At 33.9% G+C, this 17,458-nt stretch overlaps 1 protein-coding gene and 1 long non-coding RNA gene across 3 annotated transcripts; one reads left to right on the top strand and one right to left on the bottom strand.

Annotated features, from left to right (window-relative positions):
- Nucleotides 1–2,042: 2,042 nt before the first annotated feature.
- On the bottom strand, nt 2,043–15,882 carry LOC128188998 (uncharacterized). The gene is made up of 6 exons (XM_052860360.1): nt 15,814–15,882; nt 15,350–15,657; nt 14,781–14,871; nt 13,932–14,123; nt 3,097–3,273; nt 2,043–2,826 (listed from the first exon to the last, which is right to left on the bottom strand). The coding sequence occupies exons 1-6, from the start codon at nt 15,848–15,850 to the stop codon at nt 2,573–2,575; spliced, it is 1,059 nt and encodes a 352-aa protein (XP_052716320.1). The 5' UTR covers nt 15,851–15,882; the 3' UTR covers nt 2,043–2,572.
- Nucleotides 4,726–12,042, top strand: LOC128188999 (uncharacterized). 2 transcript variants are annotated; one of them, XR_008244205.1, is made up of 3 exons: nt 4,726–5,248; nt 8,246–9,392; nt 10,639–12,042. It is a non-coding gene; the product is annotated as an uncharacterized LOC128188999 (long non-coding RNA). The 2 variants fall into 2 exon arrangements; XR_008244204.1 differs by lacking the exon at nt 4,726–5,248 and having other exon boundaries at nt 7,414–9,392.
- Nucleotides 15,883–17,458: the final 1,576 nt, after the last annotated feature.

Genomic DNA, 17,458 nt, shown 5'->3' with positions numbered 1-17,458 from the left:
TTTTACCAAAGAATGAAGACAAGCAGAAAAAATTAATTAAAGAAAGACTTTCACTATTTCAAACCCCCAGTTATCCTACGAGAGTATCTTAAAAGACTCTGCTTGTCACACTGAACTACATAGATTCACAACAAACGTAGAGAGCAACCTTTTTGACAAAATTTATAAATAAAGTGGGACTTTCTGTAAAAGAAATCCATCATTTTGACTTATCATGAGTCCAGACTCCTTCTGAGTAGATCATATCCATATAAAAATGTATGAAATAGAAAGTGTTATTGTAATGAAAAATGTTTGGAAAATGGAGTCTACACTCATTCCTAACTACAGTTTGCAATTTCGCGTTGTAAATGATCAAGGATTAGTCATAAAACGTCGTGGTGCAATATTTGGAATCCCACAATTGTTTATTAACGTTTACAAAATTATAGCAAGTTGCTGAATTACGTCAAGAAAATGTTACAATAAACAACGTTTACATGCCAAAAAGGATGTCTTTACTGAAAATCACTTGTTTTCATTGCTCTATGTAAGGGATATCCAACGACTTATACGCCGGGATATCCAACGACTTATACGCCGGGATATCCAACGACTTATACGCCGGGGATATCCAACGACTTATACGCCGGGATATCCAACGACTTATACGTCCCTGTCCTTATTTATTACTATGGTTTTGTTTTATTCAAATTTTGTAATATTTGATAATAAAAAATATTCTGTGATATTTGCATTGTAGAAATTCCACTGACATATTTAATACAGAGTCATTGTTTGGTCACTGGTAAAGTCGGATCCCCCATTCCTTGGTGTCCGAGAGAGCAAAGCATACCTGTCCTCGAATTCTTGCTATTATCTATATACTATTATATCGGGTAGGGCGAATGACCATTGAAGGTAACATAATAAAATTATTTAAATATTTCTTAAACTTAAAGCTAGCGTTCTATGTGGGTCTGACGATTGCAGCTCCTTCAAAATTGTGTGCATACTTTTGTCCTTGAGATTGTCAACCTTAAAGCTGAACAAGGCTCGCTCATAAACAACTGTCATTTCCTGAAACATTGGTATACATTTATTAGATCTTAGTGCACACCTGGAATTGACGTTAGTGTTTCTAACGTTGTTTTAGTATTTACATCTTATTGTTTTACGTGCAATACGTGATTGTTTGTAATGCTGAAATGAATGCACCTGATTTTTTCTTCTCATGACGTGGTATAGTGGCATACATTTGGAAGTTTCATAGCAACCGTGGTAAAGGCTAAACAAAAAAGGGACGACGGGGAGAAATATGGTAGATAGTATCGCGTGAAATTTCAACTGTCGTGTAAACATGTGATCAGAATTACTGTTACGCGTAACTCCTTATGCAAATGTATTGTAAAAACAATTGGGTGCTTTAAAAAATTCGCTTTCCGGTTCCTTTAAATGATCAAGGTCATTTTTTATCGTTTTTGGTTCACCTGAACTAAATGTTCAAGTAAACCTTTCTGATCAACTGCTGTCCGTCGTCCGTTTGTCTGTCTGTAAACGTTTTAATTGCTTTGTACACCTGTTCTCAAAAATCATCCAATTAAATATAATCAAATTTGGTACAAAACATGTTTATGGGAAGAAGATTTCAAATTATCATAATAAATGACAAAACCATTTTAAAAATGGAGATAACTGTGTAAAAAGGGTGTATGTCCAGTCTGATTAAAATCATTCCACTTCTTACACTCGTCAGGGTCGGACAGGTATCGATAAGAGGTCATCTTCACACAACTTCAACATTTGAGTTTACTAGTAATCTAAGTCTACATATACCTAATTATTGACCATTTGTCTAGAGAGAATATAACCACCTTTGTTTTAAGTGTATCTCACCTGATAGATAAGATATTTACCTTTAAAAATGAATATCACATAAGAAAACAATAATTCCTATAGAAAAATTACTATCCTACAGGAAATTTTGAACATCCAATAGGGTTTTCTAAACATCCTTTACGAAAGAATTTAATACAGGAGAAAATAAAAATGTATTTCAAAAATAAAAGTGTTTAACATTATTTATTCTGTATCTTTAATACTACATGTCCATGTTTATTTATTGAGAGTAACATCATTTGGTGTTTTTATTTCATAAATGAACTTGCAATTACTGTAGATTCTTAATTAAACGCTAGGAATTAATATCCGCGAAAAGCGGATTTTTCGAACAAATAATTATAAACTAAATGGAACTTTGATGAAAATTCGGCGTTCACAATTTATATTCTCGCGATTTGATAGATAACGATTGAATCGCGGAAATAAGTAGTCGCGTAAAATAAGGAATCTACAGTATTTCAAAACTGCTGTAGTATGTAAGGAATTTTATAATTTGTTGTCATGGGCCACCTCGAAAATTTACTGACTGCCATGATGGTGGGTAACGTGTTCGGTATTTAAAAAAAAAAACAGAAATATACTTCAAACCTCTAAGATTGTTTTCTTAAATGATGATATGGTGTAAATAAATACATTTGAAAGTGAAAAACACATTATTTGGAATTTTGGACTGCGGAGTTCATGATCCACTTTATAATCTGTAATTATTTATGTCTATTTCACATACGGACAAGTATTTGTCATCACAATTTTTATCAACGTGGATCTCTTCATACAAAGCACTGAACGAAAGACATCCGGAATTGGTGAGGTCGATATTTGCATATGCTTGCAAGTTCCGCAGGTTCTGAACTGAAATGGATCCATTCCATATATCTATGGTTTTAGTTTCATGGCTATAGAGTCCTTCAACCCAAATAAATATCATAGGGGATACATATGGAGCTGTAAAGAATAAATGGTAAAACATTTCAGTGAACAGACGATGGGAAATACTTTTTTAAACAGTTTAGAGAAAAACATAAGCGTAGCAGGTTTATTATATTAACAATAACGATATATATGATAAGTTCACTTTATAAGCCATAGAGGAAGCTTGGTTAACCGACTTTAAAAATCAAATGGGTAGTTGTGAGGAAGGCATGGTAAATAAACTTTAAGTTACATATATCTTATCCTTAAAGAACATACAGGAAACCCGATATAGTTACTTACGGAGGACATCTTTTAAATCTCGAACCTTTTCTGCAGAATCTAAAAGCACCAAATGGCTGTGCGGTGACATAGACTGACAATATGTGCTTGCATCTTTATATGATTTTCTTTTGTTGGTGAACGAATAACATCCGTACGACTTGTTGTTGTAGACGGCATCTTGGTGTTTCAAACATTCTGAAAAAGGGAGAAAATGGAAAGCATGCATTTAAACTCCGACTAGTAATCATAAAAATATCTTCGTAATTTTACTAATGTATGCTTTTGATCTTCGGTGATACGAATATTCAGATAAAAAAAACAAGACAGAGACAGTGCTGCAATGTAAAATAAGACCAAATACAAAAAATTAATTTCAAAGTCAATTAGGTCGCTCCATTTATTTCCGCTCCTCGTATTAAAAAAAATGTGTATCTTATTTAAGTGTATTCACATAGAGTCTCCTTAAAGTCATGTCAAACGCACAATTTAAAGGTACACCGTTCAAATATAGTAGGGGTCGATTTTAAAAGTTATAAATATGGTCTCAAGACAGTAAAACATGTGCCCATGTGGATGATTTTTCGAGATAAAGAACGCTTTCTTATATTCCGATTACAAGCTTCTGTGGTGGCTGGGAATGTTGTTCAATTATTGGTTAAGACGCTGCTGAAGCTGGTTGATGTTTGGGTGGATCAGGTGAAGTCATCTTCCAAGTTCGACCCGGTTTGGATTCCAACAGACGGTTTTTGCGCCATTTATTCTTCCTGATCTTCTGCTTGATAAAATCGTTCAGGGAGAGGAGTAAGTTGCAAATTTCATCAATTTGCAACAAGTTATATAAAAATGAGTTCTTCGCTTAACAGAAAACCGACCTATACAGTATAAAACAGCGCCACAAAGTCACCAATTCAAATGTTACGAAACCTTTAGACTGATCAATTCACGTGACGGCGCACCTGTAGTGGTATCAGGCTCTCTATTCTGTCTATGCTTCTTTGATAAATACAGATTTATATTTAAAGTTGTGCTTCATCTATCAGTGTCCGTAGAATACGTTTGAACCGTCTTACACTGAACGTTTTTTTTAATGATGAGGAAGCATGAGAAACAGCGACTGTGGTTTCAGGATGGCATGTATAGATAGGCACGAGAGAAATGACTCTGCAAAAACGGAGACATTAATGTCATTGATGTCATTGACGTTGGATAAAAGGTACCCATACTGCGTAGCGCCTTTAATATAGGTTTCAGAAAATAATTGTTTAATCAAAATAAGTTTCTAGCAATATTCCTTGTTGGTTTGTTCTTCGTGAACGTCTAGTTATAAGTTTATCAGTTAGAGAAATAGTCAAATAGTTCATCGGCTATGAGTCTGTAAACTTGGTATTCTAAATGGTCAACGCCATTAACAGATGAACCTACTTGCAGCATTCCCTGGGCCATTGGAACTTCTATTTGACGCCAGTATCGTTATGTGTGGATTGATATCGTTTATTGGATTGTCGCTTTTTTGATTAGGGTTGGCTGAACCCGAAAAAACCTATGTAGTTACTTCAAATGATAAACAAAAAATAAGGATCCTATTGCAGATAAACGTTTTATGTACAAAGTTATGATTTTTTTTCCACAATCAACCACCCACTATAGTCTGTCCCGGGTTATTTATTCCGAGATAAATTGACAATTGTCAATTAATATTAGAGAATTTTTTAGTAAATTGAATAGATTTTTAAGTTATCAAAAATTCCCAAGCAAAATAACAGTAATTTTGTCGCATAATATACCTAATTGTCATGTACGAGCCGATTTCGAAAGTCTACGGGACTTTCCAATGTTAATTTCGGCCATTGCTGCCAAGCGTACGAGGGAGTAGTTATTATTTTTTAATGCGCGTCAAAATAAATCGAAAAAAATTAAATAAAAAAGATTTTTTGATCATTGCGAATATAAATGATAATTGAGCCATTTAGTCTGGTTGTAAATTACTCTCATATCAATTAGATGTCAGGAAAATATAAATCCGACTGTTATGCAGTACAACTACACTCTAAATCAATGACCTACTTAACGTTGTATGATATTGCTCATGCCATGGCGTTACTTCATGAACTGTCTTTGTTGGAAACTGTGAATGCTGCATTGAGAGCGCAACTGGAACGGTGTTATAAAGGTATGTTTATGTTTTGTTCTATACCAGACACTGATTTATTTAACGATATCAATCGTAATACTTCAGACCGACAGACGGTTTTAAAAATGAATCTTTTTTGCAAAAGCGAAAGTAGGTAACCCTGTGTTTTTTGTTTTGACTAAGTGAAAAAGAAATCGATTCTATAGCCTAATAAACTTGATAATAGCTTTATTGCCATGCGACACTGACACATTTGAGAATGAAAATTTATGGACCACTGTTATTGTTTTATGTGAATGAAAGTAGAGTTGGGGGTGGGGTGGGGGCAACATTCAAACAAACCAACTTTTCTTTACCAGGAATGGCAGGATTGTTTAAGGGCATTCCACTGACATGTATAATTTTTTTAATTTTGAGTTTCTCTAATCCACAGCTAAAAAATTTATTTGTTCGGTATTTTTACATTGGAAATTTAAAATAAATTTGAATTATTTTCAATTAACCAGGCCAGTTATAATTCTATTTTGATATATGATATGAATTCATTTTATGTAAATAACCAAGTATGAACCTATCAATTACATAATTTATGCAGTATTTTGTTTTCTGTTCCATTTGGGGCTTGAAATCAGATGACATTCTAATAATGATATATAGCTATATAATTATTAACATTTACATCATCCAGACTGTGAGTGTCTTTGTCTGTGATAACACTACGTATCGATTCTGTATTATATAACCCATAATACAAATGACGCCAAATTGAGGCGCCGGCGGGGTTTGCTTATTTATAGTTAAAGATTTAATTGTACGATGGCTTAAAATTATTTAAGAAATGAACTCAATGTCTACCCAAGTTATACTCGTATAACCTGGGTTGGGGCAATTTACGCTTTATAATCCGCGAAGCGGATTATAAAAAAGCGTAAATTGCTCCAACCCAGGTTATACAAGTATAACTTGGGTAGATATTGAGTTCATTCCTTATAATTTAATTTTCTGGAATTTGCTGTACAAATTGAGTCCGTTTTACTTTTAAAAATGATATAAATCTGTTCAAAATTCAAACGTAACGTCAAGTGAATTAGTACGTTGGTGCATTGTGACGTGTCTTGTGACGTGCAAACCAGGTTATACAAATTTAACTAAATTTTTCTATCCAATCAAATGCCGCGTTACAACCAGAATTAAATTATATAAATATAAGTAATAAGGAATCATTCTTTGAATATTATGAGATGATAATTTCGGTCGGGGCGTGATCAAATCTATCATAAAGCCCTTCGGGCTTTATTGGATTTGATCATGCCCGACCAAAATTATCACCTCATAATATTCAAAGAATGATCCCTTATTCCTTAAATGTTGGCCTAACAGTGTTAAAACAAATAACAGAGAAATAATATTATACTTTTGTGATGTTTATTTTACCCCAAAATTAATTAATGATTAAATTTATTGTTATAATTATAGCATTTATATATCTTCATGGTATGATGAGTTGTTTGATTTAACACAGATGCAATCACTGTATCATGATTTTGAATAATTACACCTGTCCACATTTTTTCAGCATGAAAACAATGAAAATATTCATATGTTTTAGATTTCAGGAATTACATAATTATTATACATGTAAAGGTTTAACAATCAACGTAATCATTATGTTGTCAACATTTATTGATGTCTGATTTTTCAAATAAAGTTCATACAAATTGTATTTTAGGCATGAAAAGCTAAACCATTTGAGTTATTATGTATTACAGAAATTGATAATATTAATTAAATATACACTCATTAAGTCATGTTCACAGAGTAAAGTAGATATACCTACAATTTGACAAGATGTCACTTGTATTTGGAAAGTAAGCAACCAATCACAGATGTGCTGTATCACAGTTATTTATACATGTAATCAAATTGAAATTTATAATTTCAAATTAAACAACAAAGATGTCACTTGTATTTGGAAAGTAAGCAACCAATCACAGATGTGCTGTATCACAGTTATTTATACATGTAATCAAATTGAAATTTATAATTTCAAATTAAACAACAAAGATGTCACTTGTAATAGTAAAGTAAGCAACCAATCACAGATTTGCTGTATCACAGTTATTACATGTAATCAAATTGAAATTTATAATTTCAAATTAAACAACAAAGATGCCACTTGTAATAGTAAAGTAAGCAACCAATATAAGCGAAATTGACTGACGTGAAGCTGCCATTATTTGAAAGCTCAATTCGGATGTAAGCATAGAAAACCAAACCCGAACAAATTATTTGGTCATCATTTATCTATTACAGTAATCAGATTACATGAATATTATTCCTTGAAAGTTTGATTAAACTTTTATCCGTAAGTTTTGTAAGTTTCATTTTGTTACTATCTTAAGCCTCATCATAATCTCCGAATAAATTTCACTTTTTAAAAGAAGTATAAAAACACATGATGAGAACTTATCAATTCACATCTTTGTATATCAATCTGGCATAATTACTGTCAACAACCGTGATGACAGCCGCCAGGGAGTAATTCAACATAACCGTTTTAAAAACAACTATATATCCCCTACGGGGACCGATCAGTGGCTTCAATATAAGCGATATTTCAAAATAGCCGATTTCAGTATATCCGTTAAATCAATGCAAAGAAACTGAGAGGCAAAAACGGGGGATTTATTTCTATTTCAAAATAAGCGGAATTCGATAATAAGCGATTTCAATATAAGTGGAGTAGGCTGTATTCATGTCAATACTTTGTGGAATTTATGGATTCCTATCTGGATTACTTTAACTCGACAAAACATTTTAAATTTTTCAAATGATGTGTTGTTGTTGTTGTTGTTAAAATGACAAAAGATATGATACATTATCTAAAATATACTTTAAGACATTTTCAGAGATGTTTTTTCCACTAATTTAATCGGATTACATGTATAGTGTAGAATATCATTTTAAAAAAATGATTTTTATATATGAAACTTAGGTGAAAATCAGTGATTAGTTTTCTTTCTTTTACCTTTAAAGGGGAGCAGTTCTCCAGGCACCATGGGGAGGCTCATGAAGGAACGGTGTTCAATCCATACAAAGCGTTCCAACATTGGACACACTTACCTGACTTTAGAGAGGGCTTGGTACATATGCGGTGACTCCACCTCTTACACACTTCACACTCAACCCAAACAATCTTTCGAGACTTTCCAGGAGCATTGTAATCACCACATATGCAACAAGTGACTTCATCGTCAGACTCCTCAACGAAGCCCATGGATTCGTCAGAGTCAGAGTCATTTTCGTCATCACCAGAATCTGTGTCCATGTCACTGTCACTGTCTTCCGAGTCCGTCAAGTCTATGACCACAGGAGCAACCTCCTCATCCTGGACTCCGTCGAGTTTCCACAGTTTTTCTTCGACCTCTCTTATCACGTGACTCTCCACCTTGCGCCACTTCTCAACCCCATAAGCTGATCTAGCCTGAATAAAGAGTTCCTTCACTTTCTCTTTCTTAAATGTGGCATTGCTCCTGGCGACGAAACTTTTTAATTCAGCCCAGACCAACTCGATAGGATTAAGCTCACAATGATAGGGAGGTAGACGCAAAACTGTGTGACCTGACTGTGAAGCCAAATCGTCTATCACATATTTAGGACGAGGCTTATGCTGCTTCACCAATGTGACCAATTCAGCCTTGATCATTCGCGGATTGTAATGGATACCCTTTCTATCAAGCCAAGACTGGATCTCAGCCTTCGGTGCCGAGGAAGTTGGACACCTGGACTCAGGATCCAGATGACTGTGATAGGAAGCATTATCCATCACGATGACTGAATTAGCCGGTAGGTTAGGGAGCAACTGCTCAGTGAACCACTTTGTGAAGTTTTCCGAGTTCATCTCGTCGTGATAATCCTGGTTGCCTGTTTTCGACTCGAAAATGAGGGCAGATCCCGGGATCATACCCACAGCCGAAGAACCTGCATCCACAATTATCAGACGAGAGCCTTTCCCAGATGGGACAAAACGCCCATGACCTCCACGATGTGACTCAAAGGCAGAGGTAGATGTCCTAGGACAGTCCACCCAATCTCCCCTCGCTACATGATTGGTGTTCAACCAAGTCTCATCCAAATACACAATAGGACGACCCTCCTCTCTAAACTTCCTAATGGACCTCAGGTAAGTATGTCGCATACTTACGATATCGTTCCTCTCCCCGATGTAACGTCGGTTGGAACCTGCTTTGTAGAATCTGAAGATAAAAACAGACAATTTTAATACATGTAGTTTAATACTATAGGTGCATTCCATATTTCACCTTACATCTAAAAGAAATTTGGTTGTCATTTCTAATTTTACTAGCTTTTTATTAGCTCACTTAGCTGAAAGCTCAAGGGAGTTTTTCTGATCACATTTTGTCTGTCCTCCCTCTGTCTGTCAGTCTGTTCATCTGTAAACTTTTCACAATTTCAACATCAACATCTTCTCCAGAACCACTGGGCCAATTTTAACCAAACTTGGCACAAAGCACCTTTAGGCAAAGGGGATTCAAAGTTGAGAAAATTAAGGATCACGCCCTTTCTCAAAGGGAGATGATTGGGAATTATTGGAAAATTTGGAGAAATTTTCAAAAATCTTCTTCTCAAGAACCATTTGGCAAGGAAGGCTGAAACTTATGTAAAAGCATTCTCAGGGTAGTATAGGTTCAAAGTTGTGAAAATCATGACCCCCATGGGTAGGGTTGGGCCACAATTGGGGGTTGAATTTTTACATAGGAATATATAGAGTAAATCTTTAAACATCTTCTTCTCAGAAACTAATCAGCCAGGAAAGCTGAAACTTATGTGGAAGCATCTTCAGGTAGTGTAGGTTAAAAGTTGTGAACAATTCTTTGGCCTCACAAGGGGTTCAGAGTTTGATGTAGGTTTATATCCCATGTATAAACTATTGTCTAGGATCTTGTTGAGAACTCTGATCCTCAACATGTGATATGACTATCAAATCATCATCCTGTTAGAATAGGGAATTAATTATAAACATAAAAATATCTAACGGGAAAATGGATTGTTATTTAAACAGGATCTACATGAAATATATTACATTGTCCAGATATTTTGTATTATGACTCCATAAAGCTGATATTATCATGCTTATTGTTGCTCAGGTGAGTGAATAGGCCCATGAGCCTCTTGTTATTCTGGAAATTTATCCATATTATATATTATAACATACCTTCTTGACATGATGTCATGACAAAAAAGAACGTTTTGCTCTTTATAAAGTTCAAGATAAATATTTGCAAGTGTACAGGTGTACATGTAAATTTTGCTAAGCTTTAACAGTCCCATGTTATGTTTTAGATCACCTGTGTCACTTGCAAATCTGCTTTTTTTATCACTATGTAATTAAATCTTTTATTTTACAGAGAGCATGCGAATCTTCATCTTTGCATGATGACAAAGTGCTTACTTGAACCCAAGATCCTTCACAAGTCTCCCCAGTGGTGTCTTAGTGATCCTGACTCCCCTTTCTACTAGAACATCTGACAGTCGACGAAGGGAAACGTACTGGCCCTTCAACTGCATATCATGAATGGTCCTCTTCACCAAGTCTTCATCGAAGTCATCAAGCTTTCTACTGGGACCGCGTTTCTTCTTTGGAGCTAGAACTTGCATGTCCTCCACCACCATTTCGACCGGATCAGGATCTACTTTCCCCTTCAATGTTTTCTCAGATATTCCTAAATATGTAGAAATAGATTTCAGTAATCATGGTAGATATATATTTATTAGTACCGTGTACCAAAATACAGTTGATTTATATAGATGCAAAATAATTTGTAAAATTAAAAGTACTTTACTTTAATGTTAGATATTTTTATTACAGAAATAAAGTTGTCTATTCGAAACAAAATCATTGTTACCGGTAGCCACTGATAATCTCTTCAGAGGATTTTGTATGTGTTTGACCCTTCCCTCCTGACTTTCTATGGAGAACTGTTTATAAATCTTTGTTAAAAGGTCTACAACCTGGAGAAGACATTTGTTATTAATTTTATGCAACTGTTCAATCTCATATATAACTGAAACATTTGCAAGACAAGTACATCTGATCAAGTTTAGCTCATTAAACTGAAAATTCCGTTGACTTATGGAATAAATGAATGTCAATCAATACAACAATCTAATTTAAAATTAATATTTTAAGGTCACTGTAAATGTAGGGCGTATTCCAATACATTTCATCAATGACTATTTTAATATTATTTAATCATACAATTGCTGAAAATCAAAATATATGTAAATATAAGTAATGATAATATTGAGGAATCATTCTTTTGATAATATAGGGTGATCAAAATACAGTCAGACATGAACAAATTTATCATCTAAGCCCTTTAGGTATTTTATTTTTTAGGTCTGTCTTTTTCATTTTACTTAAGTGTATATGATATATTTATATTTATCACATGTTTAGCTCAATGTATGGTGGATATCACTCATGTAATAAATTTTGTGTTTTATTCCACTGTGTGTTCTTACACCACGTGACGTCATAAATAAACATTACGTAGCTTCAGGTGGATGATTGACATAGAATAAATTTTTTTACAAAAACATTCATTTGAAAAGTGTAGAAATATGGATGTGGCGCAAACAAAGCTGTTTCATTTTTTCATAAATTGATATAAATATGTTAGAAAATGATATGCTTGTTTATTATTCTACAATGATTTTTTTTTGTCATGCATAGATTTGCATCTTATAGTAAATGTGTTGTGCAGCTCACAATTAAAATATTTACAGAAAAGATAACGGTTTAACAAAAGGCGTGGTAAAACATGTGATAAAAAGAATCTCTCATGATTTGTAGGTATATGATTTTTATCCAACTCGTTGTAAGGCGAGGGGATAGAAAACACAACTCGTTGGATAAAAATCATATACCATCGCAAATTATGAGAGATCCTATATATGATAAATTATTGAATTGTCATTTCATTCTACAGGCGACCATTAATGCAACTGAGCCTTTTGAATTTACTTTTTACATTCTATTAATATTAAATGCAGAGGTAAACAACATGTAGGAGTGTTTGTCCGTTCACAACTTTACATTGATGAAAAAATATGTTTGTAATCAAGTTCAGTTGTGAATAGCTCATATTGTTTTATCATCAGACATCAAAACAAATATATTAATTTTGTCCATTCACAACTTTACATATAAATAGTCCTTAAGTTGTGAATAGCTCATACTGTTTTATCAACATATTAATTTTGTCCATTCACAACTTTACATACATTAAAATCTTATTGTTTAATAAATTATTAAGTTGTGAATAGCTCATATTGGTTTATTATCAAAAATCTAAGTACATGTTAAATAAATATACTTTGTCCATTCACAACTTCAGTACCCCCCCCCCCCCCCCCCCCCCCAAAAAAAAAAATATGCCGGTATATAAATTAAAAAAAAAAAACCAAAAGTACAGACATCTTTTTATTATATATGAATTATTGCAAGTTGTGAATGGCTCATGATATTACCAGCTATATATAAAATTTGCAATTCCTGACTTCATTGTATTCTATACATGTATACGGATACAATTAACCTGGGTCTAAAATGACATGGCACCCGTTTATTTAAAGTTGAAAAGGTCACGGCCATTTCTTGTGACATCACATCAGTTTAAGCAGACAGCATAGAGAACTGTGCCCTTTTGTGGTGGAATTAAATCTTTGTGATGTTATTGCACATGTGACTCTTAAAGTAGTGATAATATATGATGTTTTGTGAAATATCTTCCAGACAATTTCGTCTGCTTTGATTACATTGTGTTTATTGGGATGTAAGGAATTTTAGTGATAAAGGTGCATTCAAAAGGTAAGTTTAGAGAAACATAAAGATACATTTATATGAATAAATAGTATAATTCTTGCCAGGCCTAAAGTATAAAAAAAAATAAAACAGTCGGGTTCTAGCCTATAGAGACAATGAAGTCATTGCAAACTTGTGCTGTATTTGTATAATAATCAACGATATAAAATTCATAAGCAATTATACCTCCATGGACTTTACAGCCTTTGCACCTTTGGTTTTAGGCATCTTGTCTTCTTCAAGTTAGTGTTAATATAAATTGTACGAGACGAAACAGCAGACTATATCTACATATATGTATAAGTTATCCTCGGTACGGATGCGTTAAAAATTAAGGCTATTACAGAGATATTCCGAAAGTAAGCGTTACAACGGCAACGTGCGCGACGGAGATATACGTCATCAACGTAACAATACGTAAAGCCACGAACATATCTAAATAATAACTGGCCCCGGCCGAAGTGGCAGCCATTTTCTCCAATGTTAATTCCCCGTAAGGTTTTATTTTTGTATCGTATAGTTAAGACGTTTGACTTTGTGAAACGTCTTTATGGCAGATGTCTTGGGATTTTTTCCTTCTAGTGAAAAAATATGGTTTTAACCCTGGTGTTTTCATAAACATCGATTTATTTAGGGAAATGTGCGGCAAAAATAACTCGGGACAGACTATAAATATTAAAAAGTTGAGAAGGAGATCGGTCAGTTTTTATAATAACAGAAAAATGTCGACCAAACCAAATCATTATACAACACCCTTAAGCATACTTAATACATAATGGTACATTAACTTATCTGTGAACAGCAAGTCGTTTGTGTGGTCAAGTTGATACTCACCAATCCGGTTGCACTGATGTGTGTTTGCTAGAGATCGTTGTGTTATTTTCCACAACCCACTTTGACGACACTTTACTGTGGCCATAAGAAGGGACGGGTCATTAGAACAGTAGAAGTTAACCTCCTCACCCACAGCTAGTGTACTGTTAACATCTGCCGTCCACAACCGAGAGACATTGAGAGGGCTACATTCTGTGTATAGAGCATGAGAGACCGTATCAAAATCATTTAAAGTCTTTAGAATTGAATTCATGTGTATATTAGATATAAATATCTCTTTCTGCAATTACCCGGTTTTGCTTAATACTTTAATATATTATATTATTATACTTTCACGTTTAATACTGAAATCTGATTTGTTTAGACGCAGTTGATAATCCGTTCTATTACCCTCAGCGTTAGCAACACACTTAGCAACGGGTAACACAACGAATTGTTACATGCGCGTAAATCATGCGCGTACGGTTCGCCGTAGAATTCATGTCATTTCTATATAAAAGTAGTAAAAAATTCTCTAAAATTAAGACATTCAGTATAATAAAATAAATAGTGCCTGTTTGGGAGGGTAACAGTTTAAATTGACACCCCTCAAAAACCATTGTCAACCTCCGCTTCGCGTCGGTTGACAATGGTTTCTTCGGGGTGTCAATTTAAACTGTTACCCTCCCAAACAGGCACTATTTATATAATGGAATATAATTGTAGGTAAACATTTCAGAACAACAGTCATTGATACGAATACATCTTAAATACTTCGAACACATTTTGTCTAGTTCATGAATAAAAGAATTAATTGGATGAATGATGAGTTTGATATAAATAACTTAACGATAAGATGGATTGATATACCTGTCGTGGTGCAGACAGTACTGTTATCAAACAGAACTTGGCATCTTTCATATTCTCCACATGTAGTGTCATGACACGGCAGGATATTTACCTACAAAAGGCATCTCTAGTAGACAATAAGGTGTATTTATGATGAGCAGATAAGTTTGTCTTTGTACAAATTGTATTTCTCTATAATAAAGATTGTCTTTTGCTTTTCATACAAATACACTTGATTGTTTTCTGTATCATATTTTAATTTCTGAACTGTATCAATGCCTTCATCTGTAATCCTATAGAAGAGTGTGATACTCAATTGATTAAAACACTTAAAAATTATATGATAATTTGTTTATTATACGATTATTTAAAATGTAAATATGATATTTTGTTTTACTCTAAGTACATGTATATGAAATATATTAAATGTATATTGCTTTAAATTTGAATTTTTGGAACTATCATATAGAATCAAAACCCTAGCAATATAAACTGTTCTAACTTGTTCTTCAATGAATAAAGCAGGTGCTTCTTGGTAGCCCTTCCTGTGCTTGTTTGAAGAGTTGTGAACTATTAAACAATACACTCACCACCGAGTACATTGGATAAATCTGTGTCTTCTCTATGTGTAGCTGGCCGTCGGGTGGAATGGTAATACTCCTATGTTCTGGCAGTAAGTAGAGTAGTTCACACCGACCACCGTCCGACTGGTAGTCTACAGAGTGACAGCTCCTCCTCAGCAGGCATTCTCTAACACAAGTGAAGGGACCCGTGTTCTGGAGCCTGCGCAGGACACCGCTTGAGTAATATCCTCCATGAAAATTGTCAGTAGAAAAGCAGTTGTTAGGATTCGAGTAGTAGAAATGTGGACAGAATACTGACCCCAGCAAAAATGTAACTACAAAATGAAAATAATGATGGAACAATTACGTTTCAAATATATCTATTTGGTATGAAACAACAAGAAGAATCTCAGATAATGAACAATGGATATTTAGAGGAAATAAGTGATTTTTGCAGAAAGATGTTCAAACATTTTAGATTATTCGCATACCTTGGAATACCTGGAGTCTCCGTCCAAGAGACCCCATCTCCCGTGGTTCGCTATTGCTGAATAAGGTTAAAGCTCACAGATCGCATATATATCAGCATCCGGAAATATGTACCATATGCTGTTAATATCAGTTGTTTACCATGTATCAGGCTCTAATCCCTTGTATTTAATTACTTTTGATAAATTGACGAACATTTGATAAAGAGATAAGAAAAAATTGTAGAAAAAAAAAAGTATTTCATGTAGTCTACAACGGACGGGCCAAAGTTTTCCCATCGTAGCAAATTCTTGGATATAGAAAAGTTTTTTTTAGTCCCTGGTAAAATTTATGTATAAACACGCAGTGAAAATGTGCGAGGGAGGTCCTTGGAACAGCCGCATTGATCTCTTAAAAATAAACATTTGAGGCAATACATATCATTTTGACTGGAACTAACACGTGAAATTGACATGGTTTTAAAACTTTTTACGGTTTGAAGTTGTATTTTCATGATCAGTGCAAGACAAATAGGTATTTCTGATCTGATAATTTACTGATGACGTTCGTGGTAGATTGGAGAATAATGTCCGCGGCATCTCTTTGATCTCTGCAATAACTGTAGTAGAATTCTTAACAAATCTTTGCAAAATTTTAAGATTATAATGAATTCAGATATAACGGATTTACGGATATATCGAACTGATTTTGAGTCCCGTAGAGGTGAATAATAACGAAATTTAACACTTTCATAACGAGTTTTTACAGTTTTAAAAGGTTTTACTACCATTTAACATAATAGTTTGAATAAATTTAATATCATATAATTTTTTCAATTCACAATCCGATTGTTACAGGTATCAAAGTAATGTAATTTAATTTTAAGCCTCAATTTGCAAAAAAATATAGTCTTGTAAAAGAATACATGTATATAGTGAACTCGTCACAGTTCACAAATTACGGATATAACAGAGTAAATACACTAGGACTTCGCTATAACTGAGTTTTACTGTATAAGGTTTGCTTAATCTTAACTACGTTTATTGATATATTTTTCTGTACTTTTAACCTAAACTTGGTTTTGCATGTCAAACAGTACACTGTTTATTAACGTTAAATGTACATGCATGGCGATGGTAGAAACTAGCGGTTGGATCAATGTGTTGAAATATAGGTATTGTTCATGGCGTCTGCCTGCGGTATCAAATATTATAATATTTGTAAGTGACCCAGTGACTTATCTACAGTCTTTCATTGGGGTATTACAGACAGTTCACACTGGTGGTTTATGTAAATAGCCTTGCTATGAGGTCCTATACAATATGAACTGCCAAACACCGCCAGCTCTCACGTGGCCAGCGTTTAATTAAATCTCCTCCTTTTATTACAGATTTTTTATTCATTATGAATCATTTTCCAGTGGCTGCCATAATTTTAATTAACGTTCGTGTGATAAATTTTCACGCACGCGATATTAACATCCGGATTTACGGGATAACCTTTAGAGATTAGAGAATTATAAAAAATCAATTGTAAAATTCATTTTAAAGATCTGAATTTTGTAGTCTTTTTTTCTTAAAATATGTTCTATGGCTTCATATTTTACACGACAAAATATAAAGCAATTTGTTGTAGCGTAGGAATATGTGACCTTCATCATTCGCTTCA

This window comes from Crassostrea angulata, chromosome 6 (assembly GCF_025612915.1).
Source record: "Crassostrea angulata isolate pt1a10 chromosome 6, ASM2561291v2, whole genome shotgun sequence".
In the NCBI taxonomy this organism is placed as follows: domain Eukaryota; kingdom Metazoa; phylum Mollusca; class Bivalvia; order Ostreida; family Ostreidae; genus Magallana; species Magallana angulata.
The sequence above is the reverse complement of the archived record's forward strand: the minus strand, read 5'-3'. Positions and strand labels throughout refer to the sequence as shown.

Excerpts from the sequence above, each read along its gene's own strand:
- LOC128188998 (XM_052860360.1), bottom strand. The coding sequence starts at position 15,850 with ATGGGGTCTCTTGGACGGAGACTCCAGGTATTCCAAG. Across the intron at positions 14,124-14,780 it reads TACTGTCTGCACCACGACAG|AATGTAGCCCTCTCAATGTC; the intron begins GTATATCAATCC and ends CTCTATACACAG. Across the intron at positions 2,827-3,096 it reads AGATTTAAAAGATGTCCTCC|CTCCATATGTATCCCCTATG; the intron begins GTAAGTAACTAT and ends TATTCTTTACAG.